Source organism: Rhamphochromis sp. 'chilingali' (genome assembly GCF_963969265.1).
Source record: "Rhamphochromis sp. 'chilingali' genome assembly, chromosome: 4".
Taxonomy (NCBI): Eukaryota; Metazoa; Chordata; class Actinopteri; order Cichliformes; family Cichlidae; genus Rhamphochromis; species Rhamphochromis sp. 'chilingali'.
In genome coordinates this window covers 21,641,321-21,664,490 of record NC_137948.1, presented here as the reverse complement: position 1 = coordinate 21,664,490, position 23,170 = coordinate 21,641,321, and the positions used below count along the sequence as shown (strand labels likewise).

Here is a 23,170-nt window from a genome sequence, read left to right as displayed (position 1 = left end):
CACCAAAGGACTCCTTATGCCAATCTCTGATGCCAGTATCACTGAGTAAGGACTCTCGGAAGAACAGAATGTGATCATTCTTCAGCCAAAGTGAGTGTGTGGGCAATTGCCTCAACTGTTAACCCAAACTACATGTTTCCAGCCAGCTGTCCTGTGGTATTTGTGCCACAATGTGGGTTTAGGCATTAGTAGGATAGGTCTTTCACTCCAAACTCATTGCATATGGGTGCACCCTTGGCATCACATTTAAATGCAATAGGAAAGTGTTATTTTTCAACATGCGTTTCCTAAACCTGTCCAAGTAGATTTTGGTGTCTAAACCTAAACTAATAAGCGAGTGAAAATGAAACAAATCAGTGAGTGATAAGTGAAACCAAGCTCTCAGACAGGACACAACCTTTGGTCTCTTGGCTGACGTTTTCTAACTTCTGCTGTTTTTTAATCACCTGAAGGTGAAACAAGAATGATTCATTTCTTTTGCTTCCACTCAATGTGATTAATTTGAATTTTGGTGCCATTTGAGGCATTATCGCTCTAAAAGAAGGATGGAATGAAAGAGGTCAAAGTTGTAACAGCATACTTAAACATCACTATTTCTGAGGGGAAAATAAACATTGAGTTGTAAACTCATCCTAATACAAATATCATATCGCATATAATATCACAATGTTTAGACTTTATGAAAACAGAATTCTTCTCTGGGCAGTGTGAGAGCATTGTAAGAATGGTCCTGCTTACTTTGTCTGATCTCTTCCAGGGGAGTTTGGATTAAACAGGTCAGGGTGTGGAGATCAGCAAAAGACCCTGAGGTCAAAAGTCAGCACCAAGAAAGACCTTTACATTCCAGCTGAATGCTCCACTCTACGCACGTGCAGACACACATGCACTTTACCACTGAAACGACACACAGACTGTTCTATTTTTACCCAGAAAGGTTGTTGATGCAGCATTATTTTCTAAAACCTGCAACAAATCCAAAAAAGGTCATATTAAGCAACTAGAATAATAAGAATCTACTACAGCTACAAAATGTGTTGTGATTTTATCAGTAATGTCTCTCCAGACGACCTACGTGAGAGCTGAATCAACATTAACTCACAGGAAAGTGTGCTGTGTGAACACTTTTAATGATGTGGTTTTTTCAGAATTCTTTGGTAGGTTTGTTATCTACTGTAACCATTTATTAAAATGTTTACACATCATAAAATTATGCATATTGGGTTTTGGCAACCACATTCCTGGTATCTCAAACCCGGTATGTCATGAAACAATGTGGTGTAATTATACGCTCCATTTAGGCAAGATTCTTAGAAGCATATATGGTTAATACCGAAGATCAACACTTATTTTTATGCAATGACTGGCATGCTTTTCTCTTTAGCCAGATGACCGACACGAACAAGCAGTTCAGCAAATACATACAATTTGCTGAGCTCGTGTTAAAACACTGGTTTATAAAACTGCAGATGCTCCTCAAATAAGAGGGATAACATGTAAAGGAATGAAATAAGTAGCTGCTGAAACACTGGAATAACACAGGATGAATGCTTATTTTAATTACACTCTCTAGGTCAAGGTTTATTTAGGAATGCTTACAAGTGCTAAGAAAAATCAAGCGAGTTTCCTGTGTGAATCACTCCGTGGCATCAAGTATCATGGAAATGCATCATAGCCAAGCTATCGTGACTATAATCTTTTTTTCTCCTCTTTTTCCCAGAGCACCCCCGTTGTTCCTGAGAAAGAAAAAGCTGGTAAGTGCTTGCTGTTTTTTCATTATCATTTGTGCCTGCCTAGATGAGAATCTTATTATAATTTTTTTTTTTTACCTTGTTCATTTTTCGGTCACGTAGAAGTTGTGAAAGTTGTCTTCAGTGTGTCTGGTCTGCGCCTAAAGTGGTTTATGTGAGGAGATTCTTGACAATTTGCGATGGATCCGTTGCAAAGTACTGAGAGAGAAGGTGGAGTGTTTGACTGAACAAGGACAGACTGTGGTGCTATGAGGCTCTGGATATGAGTGTAGATAAGATCCTAGACTCATCTACGAAACCATCAAGCCTGTCGCCTCTCCGAGATAAGAGCCAGACTGGATGTCGAGTCTGTGCCCAAAACTTTGAACCTTTCCCTCGTTTACCTTTTGCCCTCACTTTCCAGACTCTGTATAAAAAAGAAAAATGGGGGAAAAAAGCAAATAGAAATAATGATCTTATATCAAATACATACAGCAGCACACAAGTTTCTCTAAGCAATATTTATCGAATAATTTAGCAATACAAATAATCTATTCTGAATGAATGAATCTGATGAAAAGACTTATTTCTATTGACATGTTATATCATTACATTGCAATTCTCCCAATGGGCCACTTTATTATGAATCGATCTAAAGAAAAAACTCAAATCTGTAGTGAATGCTCCCTCCACTCTCTATCACATAGTGCACAGGAAACTGTGGATGTACAGACCTACTTGCAGACAGACGGCAGGGGAGCAGTGTTCATTAAACACCCCCCCATGTCGTCAGTATGCTGGTAAACAATACCGGAGAGGTGGTTCGACGTAGGAGATGAGGCTTTCATATTGCCCCCTGCTGTCTCAAAGCCTGATGAGAGTCCTCACTCAGGCTTGCTCTGTCTGTCCCTTTCTCTCTCTAATTAATACCACTATTGAATGGAAAATGTCCCAAATATGTCCTTGTGTCTGTGTGTGTGTGCATGCTGTGCATATGTGAGTGCTACCTGCATTCTAAGTTAAAGCTTGGGAAAAAAAAGTACTTTGGCAGCTTCAATGGGGTCAAAGTCTGTTCTTCATTTTTCTTAAATTAAATCACTCTGACTCCCTGTAAGCAAGTTATGTAACCTCAATCTTTGCGTCTGTGTGATAGGGCCCGTGGATGTGGATGGAGGGGGAGGATGGGGTTACAATGGGAGGTTTTTTGTTTTTTGTTTTTTTTTTGGGGGGGGGGGGTGCACAAGGCCCAGTGTTCATTGTGGCACTTCAAAGCCCTCTCTGTATCGCCAGCATTTAAGGCCTCTTGGAATGACACATTTCTGACAGTGTTACATCACACGCCATGCCCTGAAGGCTCCTGCTGCACTGCTATGAAAGACAGCTCATTCATGGTTAATTTTACTATGTGTGCAACAACAGAAGCTCACTAGTGATCAACAAGACGTTTCCACAGTCCATGCTCCCTAATGGCACGGTTGATGACCTGCCTGTGTCACTGGATGTACCTTAGCCAGTGTTATGGCTTGGCTGCGCACAAAGACCATGTGTCTGTTGCTCTGCAGAGCTACAGCTCCTGTCCTGCTGGTTATTGCCTGATTTTACAGGGCCTGCAAAGTACCAGTTAACTGTAATAGCAAGAAAAGACACAAGACATACCGCATACCATTGGAGGATAAGGACAGTCATGATGAGGTGAGAGATGCGATGTGTATGTTATGCTGCTGAAACTAAGAATACACTCAGATTTATTCATTTATTTATTCATTACCACAAATGTATTATTACTATAACAAAGAGGCAATTTTTGTTAAACAAAAAAAGCCTCTGTTTATCTTCAGAGGCAACTTTTTCTTGGATAAAAGATAGGAAGCTGACAGACTTGCCTCGTGGAGTAAAAACACAACAAGGAAAACAGCAAAGACAGCCTATATTGGAGGATTTAATATTTTTAATGCTTTCTGCTGTAGGCCTGAACACTTCAAGCACTCCTTTATCTGCTCTTTATTTGAGCAGGTTAAGGTAGCACATAGTTGGTATGGCTGGGTGAGGTTTAACAACTAGGGTTAGCTACTGTGAAGCTTTTCTTACAGTACTATTGGATCATCTGGGAGTAACCTTTATTGCCAATTTATGACTTAGAAATGTCGTAGACATCGCCCTCCATGTCATAACCAGAAACTGAAATGTGAAAGCAGAAAAACATAATTGTTTATTATAGCACTTGGTTAAATCCGTATCCAGTACAGTAATGATAATTATCTTACTGAAAACAAATCTTTTTTACCAATATCCTAAATTATTTGATTATCTATATTTCATAATTTGCAAGCTAAAGAGAAAATAGCTAACAGCTAAATGATGGTGTTTTAATTTTTGAAGACAGAGAAGACAGAGTGTAGCAGATAGAGCACAAAGTAACAAAAAAAGCTAAATGTTGGCATTTTTATTGTTTATGATTCAAACAACAGCTTCTGTTATTTGAACCAGTGACAGTGGTCTTGCCAAAACAAGATAATATGTGCTGCCTACAAAATGAAACGAATCCAGGTTCTTTGCTGAATGGGATCCAGATCCACAATATAACTTGATATCCAAACTAAGTTTGATAATAATAGACACTGTTGAGGGTAATAACACACAAGCTTAAACTGAATGTTCACTGATGTGAAAACTTGCAATGTTGTAAACATGTCAGAAATCCACGTTGCAGATTACTGATAGCAAAGTCGGTCTGTCTTCTGTGTTTTTTTCTTGGCTGTAGTTGAGTTTAGAGGCACCATGATCTGCCTAACTGATCTAAATATAAACCAGTGCAAATATAAAACACAATGATGGGCATCCAACCAATAGCAGGGTCAAATCCCGGCTTTTTACCTGGACCTACGTGTCTTGGCTAGCAGTTGGCGATAAGAAGAATAAGGAAACTGGAGGGTTAGATACCCTCAGTGGGATTCTTCATGCTCCGACTGTGAATAACTTGCCTCATCATGTCTGTCTGGCGCTGTTTTTTTTTCCTGTTTCCCTGTTAGTCACTATTCTTTCCAGTTACAGTGATGTTACTGGTATTTACGGCTGATGGTAAGATAATTGTTTATTAGAAGTGACCTGAGCGTTAAATTGTGGGGAACCCAGAATGAATCATTAGAAAATCTCACATCAAAAAAACTCCCTTTTGAAGGCACAGCCGTCTGGTCAAGTGAAAAGATATCAGCGTGTGGATAAAGTCAATAGTTTCTGATCTGTAATGTCAATATGATTCATGTGAAGATTTGAATCTGAAAGAAGCAGCCAAAAAGATGTTTTAACTATATTTAATAGTTTGACTTATACGCCACCAAATCACAACAGCAGTTGCCTCAAAGTGGTCTATTATATTATAAGTAATACACTTTACAATAAGCGAAAAACACCACACCAAGCAGGTGACCCCTGTGAACAAGCACTTGGTGACAGTGGGAAGGAAAAATTCCCTTTTAAGAGGAATACACCTTCAGCAGAACAAGGCTCAATAAATAGACAGAAGGCTTATTGTGTAAAAGAGACAGAACTGATCCACTCATCTAATAAAACGGGGGGAAAAAGAAATTTAAGTATATTTTTCTATTTTTTTTCCTTTAGTAGAAGTTCTTAGAAATATGGTGTATCTGTGAGGAATATGTGACAGACTTAGTCATCTGTGCAAACAAGTAAATCAGTCCTCTGAGCACAGATGGTGTCTTAAGGATCACGTTTTCTCTGCAGATCTTGTGACTGATCATTTTGGCTCCAACAGACCACGTTCCCACACAGCGTCCCACTTAATTCAGAGAACATCACAGTTAGCAGAGTTGAACAACTTGCTTTTCTCATTTGCGACAATTGCCTCTTTCCTGCAGCTGCGTGCCCTCTTAACGGCAGCGCTGTCATCTGAGAAAGCGCTCTGACATATGTAAACAAGCTCTTCGTATTTGGAGCCAAGTCAACAGCAGCTCATGACTGATGTTTGTTTTCTGCTGCTTGTTCCTCTTCTTTAATTGAGTCTGCCTTATCCCACTTTTTGCCCTCCCCACTTCATACCAAGTACAGGAGTCAATGTGTTTGTGCAAGGTCACATTCCTGGCCTCCCCCATCCGTCTCTGATGGCCTAACCCCCCCCCCCCAACCAGCCCCTCCTCTCCCCTCCCATTTGACACCCTCTCCTTTACTTCCTGTATGGAGACCTGTAGTGTAACATACTGCAGCTGAGTTGGTTTATATTTCAAACTTTTGAGTCTGAGGTGGAAAGATTTACAACTGCAAATCACAACTGTTCCCTTTGAATGTACATAATCCAGTTTCCTCATGCTTGATGTCAAAGGATATCTGGGATAGTTTGGAATTTTAAAAAAGTTTGGAAGCATTTGATCTTTCACTGTTCTGCTACTTCAGATTTCTGGTTGAATCATATTGTATTACAGTAAGTGTTCCTCCTGTGAATTTTGAGAGCTCTTTCTTTGGGCATCCATCTCCTTTACTGTGAAAAGGAAACCACACATGAAGGGGAATTTACAACAGGAACTCCTCCTGAAACTCCCGAACCTACAACAACAAAAGTCTCCCCTGTTCTATAGAAATAAGCCAGAAGAGGTGAAAGAGGCCTTGCGTCATCAGTCTTATTATAGCTGTTCAACAGCTATTGATTCAGTACCCACAATACATGCAACGTATGTAGAAGAAGAAGACTATCATGGAAGCTGCCGAGTAAATGTTCTACATGGATGGTGAGAAATTTATATTTGTCACTGATTTTTTATTTTAGTTTTTTGGTAATGGGTTTAGGCTTGATCCCAGTCAGAGACACAAATCCCTTTGGGGTTGCATCAGGAAAAAAACATCAGCAAAATCAAACATTTGGAGCTACCTGCTGTTGTGACGTAAAAGAAAATTGTCTTTTTTTAGTCTTTTTGCATAAAGAAACCTTTTTGATATTGGTTGTATTTTATTTTTAATGTCACCATTTATAGAAACTCATGACATTAGGTTAAGGTTGAGGTAATAAGTTCTGTTGTGGTTTAAAAAACACTCTCTGACCTTTCTGGCACTTACCTTCTACCTCCCTGTGTGAAGGGCGGGTAACAGGTGTAATGTGGGTAAAAATTTCCATTTGGCGGGTAATTCTCTGAGGTTGTCCACCACAAAGGTGAGTAAATGGAACAGGGTAACTGCAGAGAGTGTATAGAAGGTCGATAAACATCACATGTTTAACAAAACCATCAAGTTGGTTTCATTCTTGAATACATTTAATAGCAAAGTAGATTTATATGAATTATACAGGTCCTTCTGTTTGTTCATAATTTGTTTCAAATAATGACCATGTCTTTAAGGTTGCATACATAATTATTACCTAAATATCTATGTAAATGTATGTATGTAAATTTGATCTCTGCGATGCTTAGCCAGTGGATTGGCTTGTCTGTCTCTTGGTCAGGAAACCAAAAAGTTAGTTTTAGACATCGGATGTGAGAATATTTTTTGCAAAGGCTTTCATCACATGAAATAAATATTTTTTGGTTTTTGCTTCAAATAAGAAACATGGATAAGTTGGGAGGTAACTAAGTAACCAATTGATGCCATTCTGGATATGTCACTCCCTATTCTCTTTATTATCATTTTCAAAGAGGTGTATATCCTCTTAAATATATTCTTTATCTTAAATAATCCTGGAGGAATTTTCATCCATAGCCAGGAGGTTGTAAATCTCCCCAGTGATGATGGTGTAGCATGCCAATGCTGTCCCGAGGCTAATGAATCAGTCCTGGCTCAGCAGGCTCTGTCACTCCCTGGCTGGTTTATTCCCCTTGTTTGGTTGTCAGGGAGAGAGACTGAGGTTCACTCAGATTCTCACTCAGTCGGTGGATTTTTTTCCTTTATATATCTTAAGATGTCTGGGTTTTTTTTTTCCGTGATTTCGGAAACTTCATTTTTATACCTTGAATTAACTGGTAGCTAGCATGTGAGGGAGTGTATAGTTCTGCATCTACATCATAACCTACGCCATAACTGGAACTCCATTTTAACCCTACGCAGCAAAGTTCTGCGTAACCTGACGAGCACCTCCTGAAAATTGTATCTACACGTCAGGTCAACGCGTAGCACAATGACTAGAATGCCGTGGAAGTTTGCAATGTGGGGACAAAAGAAGTTTCCGGTTACTATGTAAGTTAGGATGTAGGTTTATCACAGAAGTCTAAATCAAGCTTAAGAAATCAAGTGGGTGGTCACATCAAAGGAACTTGCACACAATTACAGTCACACTGTGCCACACACACACACACACACATAACACATCTTTGGCTTTTCTGCAATGGGCGCATTGTTTTTCATAGACATTTTGATGGAAGACCCTGGCATACTGTTCCTATGCACTGTTTGAAGTCTTCCCAAAGCACAACACCCCTGTCTCCATATCTGGGTCAGTATGTTGGCATGTAACCCTCTCCAGACTGTATTCTGTGGATTCTGGTATTCGTGCACACTCCTGGCAGGCTGTACACTTGTTTGACAAAGGAGGCATTTGGCAGTGCTTTCCTTCCTGAGGTGTGAGACTTGCATTGTTTTCTGCTTCAGCATATTTACCCTCATATCCAGGTTACAGTCTGCGTATTGCCCCCTATCACAGGTATACTGGAGACAGAGAGGGAAAGTCCACCAATATGTTGTGATACACACACACTGACCCAGAGGGTTTCTGTTTGTGTCCTGGTGTACGCACACAAGCGCACTCGCCTGAAAACAACAACTCATGTCATGTGAGTCAAACCAGTGTGTGAAGGAGGAACGGAAACTCTGATACTTCCATAGTTTCTTTTTCTTTATCACGCCCTAATCCTTATTTATTAGGTTGTCCAGGACATCAGTCCACAGTTGTGGGAGCATGAACTAAAAAGTTGTGAAAAGGTTAAGATGCAACAATCCAACGTTATGAGTCTCAGCAAACCCCGGGAGACCATAAAGTCAACTGGCCGTGATGAGCACAATGCTATCTTGAAACTGCAATTAGCCTAAGCATTACCTTCACTTGCTGGAGCAATCAGCATGACTGGCTGATCTTTCTCAAGTGTGAGCTTAGTGTGAAATGTAACAAAATGCAGTTTAGCAGAACACAAATAGTCACACACACACACACACACACGAGTATGAGACTGTTGGGTCTAAAAGACGATAGAGTGTTTTTAAGTTCAGTAAACTGTGAGATATTAACTTTTTTTCTGGTTGGATGATTATTTGGGGGCAGCATAACAAACTGAATGCAAATGAAATTATTATCACCTTATAATATATTTTTCTGCAGTCTTCTTTCTGGTCAAACAATCACTGTTTGTCTTGTCTTTTCATTATCTTCTGAAGAAAATATGTTGCGCTTTAGCTGCTAAATTCTCCATTGCAATCACTAGCTTGTTGCTTGCCTTTGTACTGAAAATAATGTCCTGTTGTAGCTGGAAAACACAGTTATCTCACTAAATACTGACTTATGAGTCATTCAAGCACAACTTTGACTCAGGTATGACATATGACACAAGAACTGGACTGAAAACCAGTGGCAACAGTTTTTATGTAGTGATACATCCAAGTCTTTGAAACAAATCTTTATCACAACAACAGGTGAGGTCAGGAGAGAGGTACAACAGAGCCTCTGCAGCCATCTGTAAAACATGGCGAAGCCTGTCGTAGTTTGGAGCTGCATTTTAGCCAATGTTTGTCACAGTACGGCTGTGTGCAGGCAAAAGTAGGACCCAAACGCAAACTCACAGAGACAAAAGGTAAACTCAAAAAACACAGCTTTATTGCTGGTGTGGAGTGGGACACGAAAAACAATACAAAATAAACTAAACTGGAAAAACTAAAACACAAGGAGCCACAGGGAAAAATCACACAGCTATGATGGAGGACGCAACACTGACAAAGAGAAACATGGGGCTTAAATACACTGAGGGATAACGAGGGGGAATGAGCCACAGGAGGAGAGCACAGCTGAGAGTAATTAAGCAGGACGAGGCAAGGGAAGCAAAACTAGAAACATTAACATAGAACAGACTGTGAAAGTAAAACAGGAAACACACTGACGGAACTCAAGACATGTGGACTTAACAGACTGGGGGAGACAGAACATAGGGATCTGAAACATGGAACAGAAAGGAACAGTAGATCAACATGAACATAACAACGCCACAGGGGAAGAGTAAAACTGAACACGATTAACACAGAAACACCAGACCTCTTCACAATAAAACAGGAAACATAATGAGACGTAGACATGACAACCCAAACTTCACAATGTAAGACACAGACATGAACACATGAAAAGCAGGGGAGATTTACCATAGTTGGAAACACGAGGGGAAAATAATAAGAACTAGAAACACTTAAGCATGATAACAAATGAACTTAGGAACCTGAAGGGCTTACATAAACTAAAACATCAAAATGAACTAAAACTCAAAACACTGGGTCATAAGACCCAGGATCGTGACAATGTTATTGCAAGTCTTTTTAAAAGTTATGGGATTATGAACACAGAAAACCACATTATGATTTTAATCTATAACACAGTACCATCTGGAAAACATCTGATTGGCAACAGCTCGATTTGTCAGCATGACAATGATCTCAGAAAGAAAGAAATCTGGAGAACTGTTCCTGAAAAGATTACAAGAAAGATAGGTTGAAGAATAAAGGTGGTCATAACAAATACTGCAAGTATTTCCCAGTTTCCTAGCAAGCATGCTAATGGATGCATAGGAGGTCATTTGGGATTTAGTATTTTGCCCAAGGGCAAATAGAGAGTAGAGGAGCCAGGTACCAAACTACTAACCTTCTAATTAGTGAATGACCCTCCACCTTTTGAACCACAGCCCTTAGTTTATTGATTGGTGAATTTACAATTGCAGTTTATGCAAATTGGTGAATCTAAAAGCATTCAATTAAAAAGAAGTTACCATTTCACACACAGGTAACAATATGAGCCTTTTTTAATGTAAAAATAGAGTACTAAGCATTAACATTAAAAACACAGCGTAGCTCTCGTGCAAGTTTGTGTTTTCTTTGTCTTTACAGCATTTTATTAAATTTGCATGAAATATTAAAACCATTTAAAATGTAATAACAAACTTTTATTTGACTGAAAGGCACATTCCTATTTAGATTTTATCTTTCAAAGGCTTAAAGTAGCTTGTGTAGCCCCACCTTTGCAATGTGACACCAAATCAACACCAAAAAATAAAAGAGTACAAAAATCAGTTTAAAGTTTTCGAAATGTTACTACAGCTTCTTTTTTTAAATTCAGCCAATGCTTAAGCTTCCTCGCTGATCTCAGAGAGTTGTACTTGCTAAATAGAAGCCAAATCATGATTATCCGATCAACACCGCGGTGGTACAAGTAGTAACGGATTGTATTATGCTGTTTTTGGCCATTTCAGAAGCTTAAGTTTGGTTATGTAAGAATCAGCAGTGCATGTGTGTTTCTCAATAACTAATAGAATTTACTTGAGCTTGTGTTTATGGACGTGTGTGTTTGTATGTGTTCACTGTATGTTCTCGTCTGTCCATAATATATTTACAGTAAGTCATGCTATGAGTCGGACGGTTTAACACAGAATTGGCTTAGGAAAGTGATTATTGACTGTTGGGAATGACAGAAGTTTTTGTGGTCAAAGCAAGTTAAACTCACTTTTTTTCACTCTTTAATTGCTTCTAACATTTTGTCCTCTCTGAGTGGATCTAGATGTTATCCTGCACCCCTTCTTTGCCGTCACTTCCATTTCGTATTATTTCTTTAAGGTGAGGGCAGGTGGAACTTCAGAACAAGCATGCTGGCTTGGAAATACATTATATAACAGGCATTGATGCTCCTTGTGTCTAGACAGGGAAGGGCAGGTGTAAATAGACTGGATGTGAAGGAAGGTGGAACAGTTAAGAGGCAAAAATAGAGAGACATACAGGATAAAATGCAAGTCGTGACTGTGACCCACTCATTTATTCACAGAGAGGGATGAAGCTTCTGTCAGAAAGCACTTACTCACCTTAACACACAGCACTACACACACACACACACATACACACACTCTGGCAGAATAGAATATGAGAGCATTGCAGCACTGGCTGGATGTGTCCCAGCAGTTACCGCACTGATGCCTGCTGCAGCAGACGGGAGTGTACAGTCCAGACTCGAACAGAACAGAAGGAGAAGGAGAAGCAGCCCAATGCAGAAGATAGCTCAAAACCAGGTAGATGCAGAAACTAGTCAGATTACGCTTGGATATTTGAGCACTGATGATAGTGATGTTTAAGCTATTCCAGATAGATATTATCCAATTAACTGACGAGAGGGAAATGCACAAAAGACAACTTAGTCAGGAATAAGTGTGCAGATAGAGTGGGAGTCTGACATTGGTAAGCTTAGGTGGATCACCATGTCTCGCTCCATGAGGCTGCTGCTACTGCAGAGGTCCTTCAGTGACCACATCAGGTCCTCTACCTCCAAAGCCCTAGATATGCTCAGCAAGCCCGCTCGAGAGGCTCGTCTGGCAGGTGAGTGGCAAAAGCATGTTCGTGTTGTTGCTGGTTCAGTGTGCACATCCTTTCTTCTCGTTACTTTCCTCTTAACGGTTTGCATATATGAATGTTTAGATACAAAACATACACGTGTAGTTTATCATCTCTAAGATGATGCGCAACATTATGACAAAAATGCATTGTCATTGTCTCAGAGAGGAGGCAGGATTTATGGCCAGGCTTCTGTAAAGTCAGCTGTATTTCTGACAAACAGATCAATAGAACAACAGCTGACTGGGATTTAATGGATGGGTGGGGTACTGAAGCTCAGAGAAGGAAACAAGCAGTTCGGATTGTTTTGACGGGTTTGTGTCATGTTTAGAGCTTTCTCGTTTTTGGTAGATGTTCGTGAACATGGCTGACGCTTTCTTTTTAAAGAGAGCAGTGTTGCTGTCATACCTACTCTGTCTCTCTAGTGACCAGGTTTGGCCCATGTATAACTAATGAGTTGGTTATGCACACATAGGACTGAGTCCATTAGAATAGACTTCCAGGTCTCTGGTAAGCTTGCTTTTAAATAATACAAATAGTCCCTGATCATATAAAAGCAGCAGCACAGAGAGTGCATTTACAGAGATGCTCTTTAGGAATGCTGGCCCCAGATGGCTGACATCCACTACAAGTTCAGGTCTTTTCAAAGTGCTTTTAAGAAAAAGGTATCTTTATTTAAGGCCACATTATGTCCTTGCGTCATGTTTAAAATCTGTGTTCTTTGCAACTCAGCTCGGTTGTTGGATGTGCCTTTTCAAAGGGGGTCACACAAAATCCCCATCAATCCAGAGGTGAGTGCCCTGTGGACCTAACCTCAGTAGAAGTAAAGAGCACCAGGTAATAAATATCCATCGACAAACACTTCCAGATATGTCTCACACTGCAGCATAGATCACTATCTTACATGAAAGAGAGAAGACTAGAGAAGTAGGCTAAAGAATTATGACAGGATCTAATTACAGCTCTCCTGTTGTGACACTAATTTCTCCCTTTTGTTTTTTCAATACATGTCACTTCCTCAAGATTTAAGCTCAGTTTTAAGGCTTTCAACAGCAAATGTGTATGTAATTAACTTTTGACTGTGCGTGATGTCATTCATGACATTAGTGTGCAGGAACATGTTGTTCTGAACCGAAACATTCATAGTTGTGCCTTAGTGTGTTTGGAACCAAACAGGCTTAACACGTCTTCAGCCCCTTAATGAAGCTTTAATGAAAGTTTTCTATAATCTTTATGTGTGAGTCCAACATTTTCTCTTGCTGTGGGAGATGACAGCATTTCAACAAGACTCTTTTTAGTCCCTTGTAAAATGATTTCTCATCTAAATTGACCTCTAGAGGACAAAAGATGGGTAAGATGATATTTATTTACATTAACTCATGACAATGACTTGATTTTGGTCTGTAAACCTTGATGACGCATGTGCATTTTCTAACAAACACCGACAGTATGATCCTCAAGGATCTCACTTCTGCACAGTATCACACGTCCTGAAACTCAATAGCCTTGTTGACATTTCCCACCCTTGTCATCCTTACACTTACATCACATATTTAAGTGTGTTTACAGCTGAAAGGAGAAAGATGTACTCAACTGCAGAGTTCATCCACTGACAAAGCCCAGCTTCTAGTCCAGTCTTTGTACACACTGTCTACTGGAGACGTAAGCAAAAAGATCACCGCTTCCTCGAGCTATTTATTCTCAAGACCAACTTAAATCTGCCTACTTTTTCAGTACAGCGTTTCTTTAAGAAGCAATGAATGCAACATTTAGGCCACAGGTATGAAATTTAACCATGAAAGTCAGCAGATAGTAAACCAATGAGGCTGCAGACAAAAGCCATTCGAATGTTTTCTCAGTCAAAGGCGAGAGACGCAGTACACCCGCATGTCGCCAGTCTGACATTCCTTTTTTTTCTTTTTAAATCAAATCTTGCTGAATTTAATTCTTATCAGCCTAACAAAGGTGTCATCTATACATATGCTAACTGTGCACTAAAACAATGCATGTGACCTGAAGTTTCTCTGAAGGCTGTATTTAGACAAAATTCACATTTTGTGTTGAACCTCATTTTTAACATTGTGCCATTTCTGAGATGTAATCATGGATTGCTTATTTCTGCTCTACATTTGCACCATGTTTGGACAGCTACCATAGAGGTCTAACTACTTTATCTCTACTGTAATGCTCATAGGGTAATACTGTTGCATAAGAACCAGATCTTGATCAATAAATCTATTTATGAAGGGAGGCAACAGGTGTATTAAGTTGGTTATTTTAGAGCATTTCAGCAATTTCTTTAATATTACTACAAGACTAAGGCACTGTTATTCACAGCAACCTCTTAAATCAGTTGCCGTGTTGAAATTAGCTTAACTTTTATCTATATCTTCATGAAAGAATTCAACTTCTTGTCCGAGCCTTGACTTTTAAGGTCCCAGTAACCGTATAATATAGTGTAACCTATTCCTAACTTTTTATTTCATATTTGAGTCTATCCAAAAGAGCCACATTTTTCCATGAATATTACATATATGTTTGGGGTTTTTGCATAGTAAATAAGTTATTTGGCGTGACTACAGTGTCCCTTGTTAAGATCTTGCGAACTAGTGAAATTTTAAATGAGTACAGCAGCCGTTATGTGTGTGCAGCTTCACCAGCTTTATTAATTATAAAAAAGCACAGACTGTGTTTGCTTGTGCCGAGTCTTTGTGGAGCCATAATTCAACGCCAAAATGAACAAACCAAAAATAACTGCACTTCCAAATCTGCATTACCGCTCCATCCATTTTGAACTATATAAGTGGGTCCATCTTGTACCAGAAGCACACAGAGACAAAAACCTGCTTTGTGCCACGTGAAGCTGACGAGGTGCTGACACATAACCATCTGGACCAAAGTGGTGTGGGCGTGATGAAGGACTGGGGAAACCAATAACTCTGCAGCACTTGCTAAGAATAATGTTACTTAAAATTTTTCACCACTGCCAAAACAGAGACATCAAGGTCATGACATGTTACTTTGAAAATTATCTGTTGGGAATTAGTGCATTTAAGTGCTAGTGTTTCAATATGGGAGCGTCTTTGTGCCCCTGCTTGTCCATGTGTGATTGTTAAGTGGCAGCCAGGCTTTTGTATGGGTGTGAAGGGTGGGTCAGTGGGGTGCCCATAGACATGTTCCGGTCTGCTCAGACTCTGTCTACTGTTAAACCACACAGATGTTCTGGACCTATTGTGGCTCTACAGGGACCCAACAGAGTCATTTCACGCCTGAAGGACGCCCAAAGAGGAAGTCAGAATGGGTGCACCACTGTGACATCAGCATAGACCTCTTTGAATGAAAACCGACAAGGCAACTGTGTAACAAATTAGCTTCAACAACATACATTCACAGCAAGAATGGAAAATTTAGCGGCTGTTTTAGCTGCAGATAAACAAGACAAAATCACTCTGTGTGTTTTCTCGACAAAGTCCATTTTAACTGCTGGGACTGAAAAAGCTTGTATCACACACTACTTTGTTCACCATGTTCACCTTGCTGTTGCTTTTATGTTGTTATTCTGAACTATTTGTTGGGTTGCAGCTTGTACTTTTTTGTCTTCGCAACACTTGTCTATAGCACGTTTCAAATGGCTAATGGTAGCCGATCAAGAGCAGCGTTCCTGCACCTTCAACTAATGAGTATTCAAGTGTGATTGGCAGACTGTTGTCCACTGGTTTATTTAGCCATGTGCTGTAACCTGGCACTGATAGCCAGTTATTTGATCAGTCATGAGAAAATAATGAAATCCCACGGCTGTTTACACCTTTAGCACATCTCCGTTGTCTTCTCACGTCAGTGATGCGTTCATTGTGCGTGTAAATAGTCGCGTTTTCAGCATCTAGCTAGCTCTACTGAAGATGAGCAAGCATGAATGGAGTAAGTTTTTTTTTTAAGTGGCAGGTCATTTCAAGTGCAACTTTTCTAATAGCTCAACAAACCAACCAGTCACACTAATTGTTTCTCTGCAGTTTGTCACAATATGTACATGTGAGCTAAATGTAAGTTTTCTGTATTTCCCGGAGAAAGAAAAGTATGTTTAATGCACAGATTTTATAAACTGGAAAAGAAAAGCTTATGATTACTGTCCCATCTCGTTTTAAAGTTGTTAATTTGATATGGGATCTACATATGATGTGTTACATAGTTATGGTTTTTATACTAAGTATAAGTATACTCATTTTCTGTTACTCAAATTTGCAATGAAAATGTACCAGACGGTTTTGTGCAGGTTGTCACATCTCATCTTGGCCAATCAGAAGCCTACAGACAATCAAGGAGTTCACAGTCTGACATCAACAAAGGAGGTTAAGTTGCACAGCTTTGACAGTTTCTTAAAATTGTCAAGGAACTTTTCAGAAGCTCCATTTTCAGTGATCTGAAAAGCCATTTACGAGAGGACAAAAGACAAAAACACCCAGAAAAGCTATGTTTACAAGTATACCTGTGTAGGTGTGTTCAGCTTGTATTAAGGCTTATGACTTTGCTTTGTGAGGGGTGTGGCCTCTTTGAGGTGTTTTCCAACCAGTCTCAGCTTCTAGGCTTCACTTCACCTGGTTGACATCACTGAACTGGATCACTTGACCCTGTTTGTGAATATGATCACTTGATTCCAAAAGAAAGGCAAATGCTGAGCCTAATCTTAAGGCTTTAAAATAGAAGTCAACAGACCAATGGCTGACATCACAGCTGCGTGCATCTTTTAGGGTTTCGAGCCTGGCTACAACTCTAATAGAGGTCCTTGTTTCTAAAGTTGACCTTTTCTACTCCCATCTTGATGTCAAAGTGGCTTCAGGACAAAACTCTCCACTAAGGTTTTCTTTGTATCGTTAATTTGCCGCAGCAGATGCTCCTCTGGTGATTTGTCTTGTGGTCGTCCATTCGTGCATTCTGCAGAATGGCTTGTGATGTTCCTTCTGGGCACCCACCAGTTTCAGACGTCACATTTGAGCATTTGCTGTGACATTTAGGTCAAGCTGCTCATTTGTGACTATAAATAGCACGGCTTTATTATTTTATCAAGTGCACTCCGCTGTCTACTTCTCTGCGTGTTTTTCATCCTTCATGAAGATGAAGAAAAGTAGGCCAACACTACTTTCCTTTCCTGTGATCTCAGTGGAAGAGGTTCTATTAAATCCCACGTGTGTCTCTTGAGGGATATGTGCTATGTTTGAACCTCCTGAAAGAGCCATAAAAACAGTTTGTTTTTGTAGGTGTGTAAGTGTGTGAGTAATTGAGGGAATACGCAAAAGCATGCACGGACCCTTTTACCGCGTTAGCGTAAGTATGTTTGCTATATAAGATTACAGTCATTCCTGACTAGACATGACTATGGGACACATGCCAGGGACACACTGTATTTTCCTTCAGCCTCGTAATCAACCTTTTCCCATTGCTGCATGATTTTTGTTTTGTGTAGTAAACACCACACTTTCAGTTCAGTGTGTTTCCCTCATTAAAGGAGAAAGTGAAATGAATTAAATTTGCCGAAAAGTCTGTTTTTCTCCAGCTTCTGTGGGCAGTGGGCTGTAAAAGTTTGAGTTTCCACCTTGGTACTACCAAGTTTTCAAAAAATGTGTTACAAGCTTTCTGTGGATTATAAAATGTAACACCTTTAATGCGTTATGTGTGTCTAAAGCCTTATGCTAGGTCTATGCATTCCAAATATTTTGCCTTTTTTAAAAAAAATGCACCTTGTCTGAGTTTCATGGACGAGGTTTGAGATTGTCGTGCTGTTTTTCATACCATCTACTTTAATGCATATATCACCTCTATCAGAGTTTGACACTTCTTTTTAGCTTGCCTATTGTATGTATACCTAGGATAGGCTCCAGCCACCCCAGACCTTGAATTGTAAAATGGATAGCTGGCTGGCTGCTGGATGGATGGATGGATGGATGGATGGATGGATGGATGGATGGATGGATGGATGGATGGATGGATGCTGGATGGCTGCTGGCTGGCTGGCTGGCTGGCTGGATGGATGGATGGATGGATGGATGGATGGATGGATGGATGGATGGATGGATGGATGGATGGATGGCTGCTGGATGGATGGATGGATGGATGGATGGATGGATGGATGGATGGATGGCTGCTGGATGGATGGATGGATGGATGGATGGATGGATGGATGGCTGCTGGATGGATGGATGGATGGATGGATGGATGGATATGGATGGCTGGCTGGCTGGCTGGCTGGCTGGCTGGCTGGATGGATGGATGGATGGATGGATGGATGGATGGCTGGCTGGCTGGCTGGCTGGCTGGCTGGCTGGCTGGCTGGCTGGATGGATGGATGGATGGATGGATGGATGGATGGCTGGCTGGCTGGCTGGCTGGCTGGATGGATGGATGGATGGATGGATGGCTGGCTGGCTGGCTGGCTGGCTGGCTGGCTGGCTGGCTGGCTGGCTGGATGGATGGCTGGCTGGCTGGCTGGATGGATGGATGGATGGCTGCTGGTTGGCTGCTGGATGGATGGATGGCTGGCTGGATGGATGGATGGATGGTTTCTGAGGCTGCAAGTGTCTTTCTTCCTTTTATGTCAGCTACTCAGTTTTGGAGTCGCCAAAGTGGATCATCTGCCTCCTCTGTATCCTCTTCTGTTGCACCATCCCTCATTCACTCCCTCACTACATCCATTAACCTCCCCCTCGTATTATTACTTCATATTTACATGTATATGTTTTAATGTAAAATCCCCTGTGCCTTCATGTCAGTAAATCACTTTGTCCTCTCCCAGTTTATTAGGCTTGGCTCAATTGTTGTCACTGATTGTGTCCCATCGTTCTATACGTTAGTGTACTGGGCCCTATTTCAGGAAGCCGGTTTAGTGCAAACTCTGAGTAAGTATACCCTGAGTTAACGAAAACTCTGGGTTTTCGGTTTCACAAAGCGAGTTTAGATTAATTCTGAGTGAGTTACTATGACGACACACTCCGTGAAGCTAACCTGCCCCCTAGCAAGTTTACTTCAACTAACCCTGACCTTCTCCGCCTCTTTGTCAGAAACCTGACTGTAGGAAGTGTCAGACATGGCGTGCCCCTTCCTTGAAGAGCCAGTAGATGTTGAAGCCCAAATTCTCCGCAGAGCTCTCCGCCGGGAGAGAGTGATTAGAGCGCGTTTGGACATTTTATCATTTCCTGATGATTTCCTGTGTGAACGTTACCGTTTTTCAGCACAATCTATAATTTATTTGAATAACATCCTCAGGCCTAATATTGCTCATGTGACACATCACGGACATTCTCTCAGTTCTGTACATATTATTTGTATTGCACTTCGGTTTTTTGCAAACGGGAGCTTTCTGTATAATATTGGTTACGCTGAGCACGTTTCCAAGGCTACCGTCTGTCGGGCAGTCAGGAATGTTACAGTTGCACTGAAACATCTCCTGTACTCGTTTGTGGTGTTCCCCGGTCATAGACCCACAAGATTTATCAAAGAGGGATGCCACAAAATTGCAGGTAGCAGGATGAACGAAACTTAATTCATGATGTGGTGATACTTGAACTACTACTTAAATTTTACATTTATTCTCACGGTTCCCAGGCGTGATTGGCTGTAGAGATGGCACTCACATTCCAATCATTGCTCCTTCAGTAAATGAAGGAGACTATGTGAACAGGAAGTCTTTCCACAGCATCAATGTACAGGTACATAGTTCCCTGTAGCATTTCAAACTAACAAATTATTTCATTATAGTAATGGATGCTAATTTGTGTTCTCTGCACTGTGAAGATCATATGTGATGCTGCCAACATTATCACAAATATGGAAGCCAACTGCTCAGCCTCTGTGAGTGGTGGTGGTGGAGGACCCCCACCTGTTTTTCGGGCCTCCGCTTTTTTTTCTGTTGGCTATAACGGGTCACATTTGAGCATACAGAGTAAGCAAATATGTACTTGTAATGTGCTCAGATAATTTCAATAAGTGCTTACAGAGGGGAAATTAATGTAGCCTCTAACTGCAATTGATTTACATCGGACAAACAGACCAAGCACTATGGCCCATGATACAATTACACCTTACCTGTTTGGACTATATTTTTATATTTCATTTTTACTTGCTGCCAGGAACGTTTGGGGCCTGTTGGGTTGCACCTGCGCTCAAATCACGTCACAAAATAAAATGTATAAAATACAAAATAAAATAAAATATAATAAAATAACGTGTTAAATGGGTGGAAATCCCTAGATCAATGTTTAAATTAACACTCACGCATTGACTCTGTCGGCTATGTTTTGCCATGCATGCTCCCTTTCTTTTGCAGCTGAGGCTGTGTTACTTTTTTTCCGCAAAATTTGCATGTTATCGGCATATGCTGCCATCAGAATTTCGGCCTCAAGTGCTGTAAAATACATTGACCGCGCCTTCTTTCCCTCCGTCTCCATGGTGACTCACTTAATCTGTGCTCCACTAATCAGGGCTTTATGTATCCTCGTGCGCGCGTTTAACTTGGGGTTAAAGCAACTCCGTGTTGATTGAACTAATTGTTATCAGCCTTTCTGAAACCGAATATTCCGAGTTGGACAGTTCGGGGTTACTCAACCCTGAGTATCGTTTTTCACTCTGAGTTTTCTAAACCGGCTTCCTGAAATAGGGCCCTGGTAGCCACTTCAGTGTCACTGCTGGTGTGTGAGAGTGAACACTCTTAGTATTATGATTGAATTAGAGGCCATGAACACTGTTCCTGTTCAGTGATTTAAAGCCCACTTGTTTCTCCCTCACAAGGCCGCCTGTTTCGAAGACTTTGGAATGTTTTGCTAAACCCAGTAACTCCAGTAGGCTCAAGCCAAGCTTGTTTACTTTGCTTGTTCTCCCGTGCTCCCTCTCCTTCCTTCAGGCTTTTCTCATTTTCTTTTTTAAAGCCATGAAATTACTCAGTAGCTCTTTTGACTCTCCCATTATGTTTCATTGATCCAGCTATATTGAATCAGTTCTGTCTTTAGTTCTAAAGAGAAAATGTTTGATCATGGGAGCATCTCTTGAGCTTGTGAAATAAAAGTTAGGTCAACCATGCCTTTTATCTTGCACAGCAAGAAGGTCCTGAGTTCAATTTCACCATCAGGCCGGGGTCTTTCTGTGTGGAGTTTGCATGTTCTCCCCGTGTCTGCGTGGGTTCGCTCCAGAGTTATGAGGAGCTGCACCTTCAGTCTGCTGTTTTGTGAGCAGAATCCTAATCACCCTTTTTCTTTGATTTCTGTTTCTCTAGACCTAGCCATGACTCAAGTGGGATGTCTAGCACTTGTCAGCAGGATCACAAGTGGCCCACTCTATGCGTGCTCTTGACTTCTCATGGTCCCATTCACTGCCAGTGCTCTGCTCCTAGAGTCTCCCACACTTCCTCGCAGACTCAAATGGCTGGGCACGACTGAGCTGGAACAACAAGCTTTGCCATTTCAAGTATCCTCTGAAATTGTTTGCTGAATAGATGCTTGCAGAGTCGACACTCACAGAACTCCTGATCTGGCAAAAATTTGGGAATTCTAAAGCAATGTGCACAAATATTTGCACACATTGTGGGGTTCACTCCTGCTTACTTGGTAATTGTACTTGCTGATTTCATACCACAGTCTTTTGTGGCCCGTCCACTCCTACGTCTTTACTCCCTGCAGTTGCAGAAATGTGTGATTTCTCTTTGGGGCAGTGCTGCTTTGTCAGCAGACATGGACCTTTTCACATTAGCTTGAGTCACCGTGTAATATGTGCCTCCCCAGCTTTAATCAATACAGCAGGTTGTGTCGTGCTGAGAGGAGTCATGCACTGTCAATTACAGAACCAGGGAGAGAGAGTAAATCAGAGCAAAACACGTATTTCACGTCTGCAGACAGCCTGTGAGACTTTTTTGCAGAAGAAAATGATAAATAAATAATCACAGTTATTTCTTTAATCCATAAATTTTATGGCTAGAAAGGGAGGCTAGAATTTATGGCTCGATAATACTTGAGAATAGAATGCTTGTGTTTGCAATATAAAAATGTAATATACACTGGAGGACAAAGTGAGCCTGTCATGTGATTTTGTGCTCTAATAAAAGGAGGTGTTTATGCAATGGCTATATCAATAATATGGAAGGCCTCGTGAGATGATTAAGACCAGAGGGAACACAGCGAGTGTAGTTTGATGTCATGGAGCGTTGCAGCAAGACATTGCCACACTCACATTTCCTGGAATGCAGTGTGACCGTAGCTGGCTTAAGGACTTTTCAGCTGTACAGGAACATTAAACTGAGTAGAACGAAGAAATACAGAGGGGTTGCACGTAATTGAAAAGCAGCATAATCGCGGACACGCTAATGCAAAGGAACATTTCTGTGGGATGAATTTTTGAACTTCATGCAATTGGAATGCAAATTCATATTAATCACCGTTGCTGGTGCTGTTTGAATCCACATGCTCCATCAGTTGGTGCAGAGTTCATCCAAATGGCTGCATCTGTGGCGAATGGATGTGGATAATTAATGGATCCAAACTATTCTCTCCAGCACTTACTAGACATGCAGCTGAACACTTTCACTAACACGTCTTTCATCACCGCTGCCTCAAGAACAGATACTTAAAATCGCTAAAAACTCAAACCACAACACCTCATCGTAGATTTGAGCTCCTTTTTGCATCATATTTATATTTTAATTATGATTGAGCAAACTATTGTGTTCTCCATATTTTATTAAGGTTTTTGCTGCCGTAGATTTTTCTTATCTGGCCTTCGTATCTTTTATATAAGATAATAATCTTTAGTGAAAATTAAAAAACAATAATATCATGAGGATACATTCACTCTGGATAGAAGCTGTAAGAATGAGTGATTGTGCATTTAAAACGATTTGAGCATCTTTT

General features: G+C 40.6%; 1 protein-coding gene across 1 annotated transcript in view; it reads left to right on the top strand.

Moving 5' to 3' along the window:
* dlc1 (DLC1 Rho GTPase activating protein) overlaps positions 1-23,170 on the top strand; it is an 86,535-nt gene that overhangs the window by 23,603 nt on the left and 39,762 nt on the right. The window contains exon 5 of the mRNA XM_080880613.1: positions 1,718-1,751. Within this exon, the coding sequence (XP_080736739.1) occupies positions 1,718-1,751 (34 nt within the window). The remainder of the gene's footprint in view (positions 1-1,717; positions 1,752-23,170) is intronic.